This window comes from Penaeus japonicus, unplaced genomic scaffold, assembly GCF_977035675.1.
Source record: "Penaeus japonicus unplaced genomic scaffold, GWHDUDI00000001_assembly GWHDUDI00000021, whole genome shotgun sequence".
NCBI classification, from domain to species: Eukaryota; Metazoa; Arthropoda; class Malacostraca; order Decapoda; family Penaeidae; genus Penaeus; species Penaeus japonicus.
Window position 1 is genome coordinate 19,894,895 of NW_028234423.1, and position 10,406 is coordinate 19,905,300.

General features: G+C 34.9%; 1 protein-coding gene across 2 annotated transcripts in view; it reads left to right on the forward strand.

The window, feature by feature from the left end:
* Positions 1-4,059: 4,059 nt before the first annotated feature.
* Positions 4,060-10,406, forward strand: part of sp3 (phosphatidylinositide phosphatase spermathreecae) — a 40,633-nt gene continuing 34,286 nt past the window's right edge. For both annotated transcript variants that reach the window (XM_086548783.1, XM_086548784.1), the window contains exon 1: positions 4,060-4,420. In XM_086548783.1, the coding sequence (XP_086404909.1) occupies positions 4,324-4,420 (97 nt within the window). In that variant the 5' untranslated portion in view covers positions 4,060-4,323. The remainder of the gene's footprint in view (positions 4,421-10,406) is intronic.

The following is a 10,406-nucleotide window of genomic DNA, read 5'->3' on the forward strand; positions in this document are numbered from 1 at the left end:
TAATGAACTCTGTTCATTTATTTACGATTTTCTTTTCGATACACTTTTCGTTCTTCAAGATTAGCGGACAGGAAATTTTGTAAAAGCGGCGCGATCGTAGAATTTTTAAATGAATGAATAAATAAATATATATATGTATATATATATATATAAATTCAGTCTTGGATCTGATTAGTATAGATATATGTTTCAGTCTTAGAACCAATTGATATATGTCTAACATCAGTCATAGAACTAACTGAATGGTATATATGCATTTGGGATATGTCATGTGGCCACATTGAAGAAAGAGAGGATGTGTTTTAAATAATTGAATGAGAGCTATTTATGTATTTCCTCTTTGCAGTGGTAGTGCTTGTAATTCATGCGTTTGCTTGTTGAAGATTGCAAACAAACTAATGTATAATGGTGTATCGGTTTGTCGACTACCCCTTCATTATAATTTCTATCATTTTCGTCGTTCTGTGTACTGTTGGTAGTATCATTATTATAACTCACTATCAATATCCTTAGTACAGCATGTAAATAGTATCAATCATTATCAATGTTATCACGATTATTTTCGGGTAAATATTAATTACGAAGACTATGGTAAAAACCGTCTAATGCTTCGAAAATCTGATATAATACTTGACTATCTCATCGCAAGTAACACTTTTCACAAGGACAATATTGGGGCAATTTCATGGAAATGATTCACTTAGACGTCGCACTAATATATCGCTCATGGTTCAATGATTAAGTTAAGCACTCCTACTAGATTACTTTAGGCTAGGTACGGAGGGTTAGGCTAGATTGGGTAAGATTAAATTAAGGTTGTTTGGAAATCTTTATTTTCTGATGTGTTTTCGGGCGAATTTGATGGTCGTTCCTGTCAAACATTAGCTCTTCCAGGGTATGGCATAAGGTTGATGGAACACATCTCGAAAATTAACCCGGAAACTACTATCACATTTAAGAAATCCACGAAGAAAAAACACACAGTTTTTCTTCCAATTACCCTATTTTTTGTCCGTCTGTTAGTGACCGTCGTCATAAACATTATTTGAATCAGAATCATTATCAATATTATAGATGCGTGTATGTGCCCATACGCATTTATGAATGTGTATATGAGTGTACCCTTGCGTGTGTTTGTTATAGCAAATCCGGCCAAGCCATTACTATATAGTGACCACCGTGGTGATTTTTATCTTTTCTTTCTTTACAATCTATCTACAAATCGGTACCTAATCTGTGGATTTTCATAATCATGCCATATAGTTCAAACAGTAACTAATACAAGATAAATAAACCTCGAATCAAGCGTCACAAATTACTGTAAACTCTCCAGAAGAAAAAAAACGAAAACTATTAAAGAATCACCTAACACGAACACAAAGATGGATCGAAACAACGACTCTGGTATTGTTCGATTGCGTAAGTGAAGTCTTCGTGTGCCTAATCTCTTCAATCTTATATGAGAGGCGGACACTTTATTGAATGAAGGTTATCTATCGACTTCTGATTAGTTACTGGGACAGCTGATCACGCCTTTCTTTCTTTTAGGTCATGGACACAGCTGCGGGCATTGGGTACATATTTGCTTGATTATCAGTTATTAACACCATGGTGCTGCGAATGAATATATTCTAATAATGATAATAGTAATGATGGTATTAAGAATAATAATGATAGTAATGATAATGGGCATTGTTGCATCAATGATAATAATGGCAATAACAATATTAACGACAAAAATTATGATAATAGTAATGATAAGGCCTTATCTGCAGCGGCAATTTCTTGAAATCATTTCACTTCATGGGCACTGCCGGACGTACGACGGAGAAAGTATCGTACCGCTTGAACAAAACCAGCCGTCACGCTCACAGAGCGACCCGTGCCTCTGTGGCGCGCCTTTGAAAAACATTTTTTTTTACAGTTATTTGCTTCTTCTTCTGATGAAAAACACTTTTAAGTTCATAAAATACATTTCTTCTTTGCTTTAGTAATTCATATCGGAATGTGATTCTGAATATGTTAACAACATATTACTTTAAGCATGAAAAAAGTTTATTTCTTCAAAAAACTAGTTGTGCAGAGTAGCAGCCAGTAAATAGATCTTATTTGTGTAAATATAGAATTCATTCCATGACACATCAATCAAAGCAAAATTCATTCTAGGCTTATTCACCTAGGTATGCTATACTTTTCATGATATTTTCATTGCAACAAAAGTTATCCTCGCATATTGTGCTTGTATTATAGAAGTCTTGTTTAAAATGGATATCGCACAACACACAAAATTATTATTATTTGCAAACATTATAGGTTATCACAGTAAATAATACTAAACTCAGGTATTTTATTGTTTTACATGAGTTACCGACTTGATTTACTTCAGTTTTCTCTGAAGAGAGTCTTTGCTGCCCATCAAATCTAAACAAATTCGAACGCCTTACTCTGATTGTGACTATATACTTCAATAGCCTTTGATTACCAGTCTGCTCTGAGAATGAACATAAAAATACACCCAATAGACTTTTTGTTGTTGTTTAAATGTTTTTCATGTCAAACACTTAGTAAATTCAGTTTCTTACGAGTTAAAAAGTAAATGTAATCCAAGCCAAAGGATTCAAACAATTATTTATCACCCATTTATCAAGGCTACATATGGTGGTATTTGTTTTATATTTTCACGCATGAACTGGAGTCTCGAAATATGCAGTATATTATACATCATAATCTTACTTCAATATTACATAAATTTTGTTGTAAACCATCATTGAGATACTCTTTAAACGATTAAATGAGACGACATAAAATAAAAATCAGGAAATATTTGGCATTTTCGCCATTCGGAGATGGTTCGCGCATGCGTGTTGGCGCCCCTAAAGGATAGGTTGGTACGCGTGGGCGGGTGGTGCTCTTTGGCAATAGAATCTGAAATACGGCAGCAAGTTATTGCGAGTTTTTGGCAATTATTGCAGATAATGACGCTGCAGATAAGGCCTATAATCTTATTAATGAGTCATTATAAAGTTGATGATTACTATATTGATAACAACCTCAGTAATTTCAGGCGTGACAATAATGAAAACGATAATAACAGTGATGATTAAGATAATAACACTGATAACGTTGATCATGATGATAACTGTAATGATGATGATAATAATGATGATATAGTTAAATTAGAATCATCAGTGATGGAAACAATGGTTTCAGTAGCAGTAATGATAAAGATGATGATGAAATTAATGATAAAGATAACAATGATAACGATGATACTAATAACAATGATAATGATGGTACTGATAACAATGATAATGATGATACTGATAACAATGATAAAGATAATAGCAATAACACTACCAATAACTATGAAGGTAATAATTTTGATTATGATAGTACTGATGACATCAATGTCTATGATTACCGAAGTACTCATAATATCGACCAATAATGGTATTATTAAGGACCATATCAATACTGATAATAGCAGATGTCATAAACCTTCTTGATACCCCAGCCATCTCCATCAATGTTCGCAAAATCACCACTTAATCAGTACTATAAACTAAGATCATCATCATTGTTGGTTATATGAAAATCCATCATTGTTCTGATATTATTCAAATTCAATGTTTTTCACACTTAAATTTATAGATTCTCAAATTCATCTGAGACACAGAAACAGTCACAGGCAATATATATTTTTCATATAAATTCAAAAATGCATTGATTCCTGGAATTCTCACATTAAACAATATGCTATAATGTTTTCCATAAAGACAACTTTGTAAATTCAGACATTGTGCGTATAGAGTTTTTAACCAAAGTTCCCTGTGAGCTCGACCAAAATTACCTTTTGAACTTGGCGGTCTTTTAGGCGTATTGTGGAAAGTGTCCATTCCCATGTATGATTAAAACGTGGGAAGACTTTGAAAGCCACTTTTATTTATGTGCTTGATTTACAAATAAATGATAAACCGGATTATGTAGAATGTCGATTATTTAGTCAAACAAATAAGAAACATATAAATCAAGGCAATTAAATGTACCATAACATAAAGTAAATCCCTACTGGACCCTAATTATCATCAAAGCGAGAAGAAACAGACATGAATTATTCCCTAGGGAATCAAAGAGTGCCATTTTACACTTAGCAACATCCCCCAAGAGCCCAAGAAAAGTCAAAAGCATCTCGCAAAAGGTCACAGTTCCTCCTTTACTGCGTCCTCCATGAGAGGGGAGTGGACAGAATGGCCGTAGAGGATCGATGTGTCAAATAACCACCCATGTGCCGCAATTGTCCGGTTGCACGTGTTGCAGAGAGCAATGGAGGTGTTGCAAACTGACAAATACTACATCTTCAACAGGGGCCAGGATTCCCTCTGGTGTGACAGGAAAACGGGCCAGTTCCAAGCCAAAACATGTGAGTGAAAAGGTTTTGTTTACATGTCATTGTCCATCAGCTGATCCTACCTAGGAAGGAATTGCCTCGACCTATTCCCCTTTTCCCTTTCTCTCGCTTTTCTGGATTCCTTTAGTGTAATTTTTATTTTTTGAATAAAACCCATATGTGTTATTTTCAACTTTTTATCATATATGGAAGATGGGGATATTACATTTATCATTTTTTTGCTATTAATTCTTTTAATGTTCTCATTTTCGGGACAGTTTTTTAATGGTAGAGTAATAGGTGGATTTTCTCTATTTTTGTTGTTTATTTTTATTGATATTTAGCTATAGACAGTTGGTTTAGGGACGATAAATATGTTAAGGGTTAATTTTGCTTATATTCCCCAGAAGGAACATAGTTGTTGAGGATCTTAAGAAGTAAGCATTTTTTTAGATGTTGGTTATCACTTGCAATTACAGTAAAATTCTGATTGGCTGGCAACTGGTCAGCAACTTCTAATCATCATATAAGCGGTGTTCAGCGTCATGTTCATATTTATCATGGGTAATTTTTTTATTATGACTGATTCTTTCACAGGCAATATATATATTTCTTACACCAATTGTGTGAAATGTCATAGATGAATAGTGCTCTAGATTTCATCGACTTATCAATTTGATACACTATTTTCTGTGAAAATAACATTGTAATAAACTAAAACTATATCCTTTTTGAATTATGATGGATTTAGAGAATGTTAACGAGATCCCACATCTCTGTCACAGGCCTTTGGTGCTTTGGAAAAGGCTAACAGACATCTTCTCTTTACAATTATACCCAGTCTGGCAAAATTTTACTTAGAGACCTCTTTAGTAGTTTATTGTGTAGTAAGGAGTCTTCCCAAGCTCTATAATGCCATTTATATTGGAATTTTTTGGGGTTAAGTGCCATGTTTGCTTACCACTATACCACTATCTGGTTGAACCTTAGGATTGCGGATCTTTCATCAGAGACTCCAGAAAGTTGCAGACAGTATGATCATGAGAAAACAAGTTTTATTTTGAAAGCCACTTAGGATATCTTGTAAACATTCATCATGGAATTTGAGAAACACAGTTATTACTATAAAATACTATTTGTTATGTATTTGAAAATGTTCATTTACACTGTTTTATGAATAGAATTTGGAATTCTCCCTATAGTTATTTTGATTATTATTTTTTATATCTCAATTATGTGTGATTGATACCTGATAGATTGTTAAACATTGTTATGATTGCCCCAGAAAATCTATTCCAATTTGGAGTGGTTTCTTTTTTTGACAGTGAATCTCATAGGTGCATTGCCAGTATGTACACTACATTGCTATATACAGCAAACACACACATCTTTGTGATACAACAAACAGCTCTGAACTACTATGAGCAGTGAAAATTCATGAAGCTTAGAACAATAAATAAAATAAAACCATTCATGCCAATGAGTGACCTGTTCATTTAAGAATAGTTTCTATTGATTATCATAAAAAGACAAATTGAAATTTTTAGGAATGTATATATATATATATATATATATATATATATATATATATATATATATATATATATAATATATATATATATATAATATATATATATATATAATATATATATATATATAATATATATATATATATATATATATATATATATATATATATATATATATATATATATATATATATATATATAATATATATATATATATATATTTTGAATAACTGCATTGCAACTAAAACAAAAAAGCATAAGGTAGTTGTAAAGGTTGAAGTTATACGAAGTTGCTATGAGCATCATATTTCTATAATTATTCACTAGGTTATTTTTGATTTGTTGTAGAAATGTCATAGATGCAAAGTGTCTTAGTTTCCATGTGAATAATGTAGGTCATTAAAGGAAAAAATACCTCTAACCTTGACCCAAAGTTTAGAATTTTCTATAATGTAATTTAATGATCTTTATTTTCAATATTGTGCTATATTACATGTAATTTAACATAAGATTATCTGACATAAAATAACATAATACAATAATGTAATGTAATGCTGTATTAGTTAACCTGACTTGACCTAGCCTAGCCTAGCCTAGCTTAGCCAATTTTGACCGCCAGTATTTCAAAGGCTCAAATTTTCACACCAGGAAATGTGTATTTTATTGCTATATATGAAATGCAGACTGCACAGTGGAGTATCAATTTTGAAAAAAAGCTATTGCAGTTACTACTCATATAGAAAGGAAAATGGAAATAAGCTACCATGCTTATAAAACATGTATAAAACATGCAAATATTGCACAATGAAAGCAAGAAAGAGAACTTTTTCTTCATAGAAAATAGTGAAATATTCATGAAAATATATGAATAGTAAAAAGAACTAATAGATCATGAGGCAACATAAAACAAAGGTTGACGGAGAGGAGGGCATGATGTTATTGTGGTTATGGCTGGAGGAAAGGCAAATAAAACACATATGAAGCAATAAATGGCATAGGTTTTCATAGAAAACAAGGAAATATTCATTTAGATGTATAAATAATAAAAAGACAATGATATACCATAAGGGAACTATCCTCTATGTTATGTAAGAGTTTGGTATGGGGACGAGATAAGGGAGAGATATAAGGCTAAAGGATGGGATTGTGTGAATTGAATATGCCATTTAGTACCAGAATTACTATTTCACACACTACTTTTAATTTCATTACTTATAGATTTATTTTATTATGTAGACATTTGTAGTATGACTGAAGGGTCTCATTTTTTTCTTTATTATTCTTATTTATGGCACTGAGAAGTGTCGATTCTTAATTTAAACCATCTGTTCCGGTGCATCTCTGTGGATGCAATTGACAGGCATCATGAAAAGTGGAGGAAAGGAAAAAATTAGATGGTAGTTCTTGAGATGTTTAAAGTCTGTTTTAGTTGAATTTATCTCTCAGGTCAGGTTTTAGAAGAATTTTTTTTTTTAATGAGTTTAGATGGTTTTCTCCTAGCTAGGAATTAGTCACTTTACTTGTACAAGTTCCAGCATGAGACCCGTTAGTGGCTCATGCTGAATTTTGTGCTTTGTTTGGAATTTCTTTTAATGGGCTTCTTCAAATTTTTGAATTAATAATAGTACCAAATATTTGATACTTTTAACAAGATATCTGCACTATACCTTATATAGATTTTTTGTTTTTTATTTTTAATTTTTTTTTATCTTAACCCTATCCCGACGGGCCCAGCGATAAGTGGAAACCCCCTATGCCGAGCCTATGCAATATTGCATCGGGAACGTCACACTGGTGTGTTGCCCCATCGTCGGGCATTTAGCCGTGTCATACGGGTGTGACGCACCATCATCAAAGGGTTAATTAATTTATTTGTTATTTTGCATTGATATGAATATTTGTTGATAGACAAATTAATATTATTTAGTATAATAACACCATGATATTTGCTACAGTGACAAGTACATCTTAACTTGGATATAACAGTAGGGTGCAAGAGTTCAATTAATTATAAATATTTGTTAAATTTGATGAAAATCATCAGATTAATGTCATAATATTTATATTATCACAGCTCACGTTTCCAGCCATCCATGAAATTAGAGAAAATCTAGAAAGGGTCAGATGAGGGAATGATTAGATTCAAAGAAAAAAAAAAAAAAAAATGTGACTAAAATTAGTACCCCTATCTTCACTATCATCAGATGTTACTAAGATTAGTATTACTGTATCTTCATTTTGGAATACATCATATAATATGTTAACGTGTGAGATTGGAACACTGAAATATTTGAATTCAATTCCATTGGGATTAGGTCTATTTTTTTTTTTATCTGGATAAGAAAATTGATTATCATAGTTAATTGCTTCCTCTGCTCTCCAAGTGATATTGTTCCACTCAGCTTAATATTGTAATGAAATCATTTAAATATTATTTTTTGTTAGATGTTAATCTCTCTCTTCTTATCCCATTTTCTCTTTCATTCTCTCCCTCTATATCATTGTCCCTTTAACTGACTCCTTACTCCCTCCTCTGTCTCATTCTTTGATTAACAATTTAGCTTATAAGTATATACTGAGGCACCAATGCAATGGGATGTGAGTGTTAGTACCATAAATGTTGCTTTGATATTCAACAAATTTAAGATTTTCAGCAATGGTCTTTATTTTATTACACCTAACAAACCAGATTTATGCTTCACAATGTTATATGTTGTCTGAGCTGTAGTGAAGGGGTGCCAGCGGTAGGGCTAAGGGGCTACCAATATCCTCTCTACTTTTTCATCTCTCATCTCTCATCTCTCATCATTCATCTCTCATCTCTCATCATTCATCACATCATGCATCTCTCATCTCTCATCTCTCATCTTTCATCTCTCATCATTTATAACATTATTCATTTCTCATCTCTCATCTCATCATTCATCTCTCATCTTTCATCTCTCATCTCTCATCTCATCATTCATCTCTCATCATTCATCTCTCATCACTCTTCTCTCATCTCTCATCATTCATCTCTCATCACTCTTCTCTCATCTCATCATTCATCTCTCATCATTTATCTCTCATCACTCTTCTCTCATCTCTCATCATTCATCTCTCATCATTCATCTCTCATCATTTATCTCATCACTCTTCTCTCATCTCTCATCATTCATCTCTCATCATTCATCTCTCATCACTCTTCTCTCATCTCTCATCATTCATCATTCATCATTCATCTCTCATCACTCTTCTTTCATCTCTCATCATTTATCTCTCATCACTCTTCTCTCACCATTCATCTCTCATCATTCATCTCTCATCATTTATCTCATCACTCTTCTCTCATCATTCATCTCTCATCATTCATCTCTCATCTTTTATCTCTCATCTTTTATCTCTCATCATTCATCTCTCATCATTCATCTCTCATCTTTCATCTCTCATCTCTCATTCATCTCATTTCTCATCTTTGCACCTCTCTACTTTCTCCTTTCTCCTTTCTCCTTTCTCCTTTCTCCTTTCTCCTCTCTCCTCTCTCCTCTCTCCTCTCTCCTCTCTCCTCTCTCCTCTCTCCTCTCTCCTCTCTCCTCTCTCCTCTCTCCTCTCTCCTCTCTCCTCTCTCCTCTCTCCTCTCTCCTCTCTCCTCTCTCCTCTCTCCTCTCTCCTCTCTCCTCTCTCCTCTCTCCTCCTCTCTCCTCTCTCCTCTCTCTCCTCTCTCCTCTCTCCTCTCTCCTCCCTCTCTCCTCTCTCCTCTCTCCTCTCTCCTCTCTCCTCTCTCCTCTCTCTCCTCTCTCCTCTCTCCCCTCTCTCCTCTCTCCCCTCTCCTCTCCTCCTCTCTCCCTCTCCTCCTCTCCTCTCCTCTCTCCTCTCTCTCTCTCCTCTCTCCTCTCTCCTCTCCCCTCTCTCCCTCCTCCCCTCTCTCTCTCCTCTCTCCTCTCTCTCTCTCCTCTCTCCTCTCTCCTCTCTCCCTCCTCTCTCTCTCTCCCTCCTCTCTCTCTCTCCCTCCTCTCTATTCCCCTCTCCCCTTCTTCCTCTCCTCTTCTCCTCTCCTCTCCCCTCTCCCTCTCTCCTCTCTCTCCCCTCTCCTATTCCCCTCTCCCCTATCCTACTCCCCTCTAAACTCTCCTCCTCCCCTCTCCCCTTTCTCCTCCTCCCTTTTCCCCCTCCCCTCTCCTCTCTCCCTCTCCCTCTCCCTCTCCCCCCCCCTCCCCTCTCCCCTCTCCCCTCTCCCCTCTCCCCCTCTCCCCTCTCCCCTCTCCCCTCTCCCCTCTCCCCTCTCCCCTCTCCCCTCTCCCTCTCCCCTCTCCCCTCTCCCCTCTCCCCTCTCCCCTCTCCCCTCTCCCCTCTCCCCTCTCCTTCCAAGTGGAAAATGGAAGGATGAAGTGGTAGTGGGAGCTAGTATATAATTGGAAGTATATGAATGGGAGAGTGGAAAAGTGAGAGGGCTGGAGTGTGGAAGAATGAGTGAAAAATGGAAATGGTGGATAATATAGAATTCGGGAAAG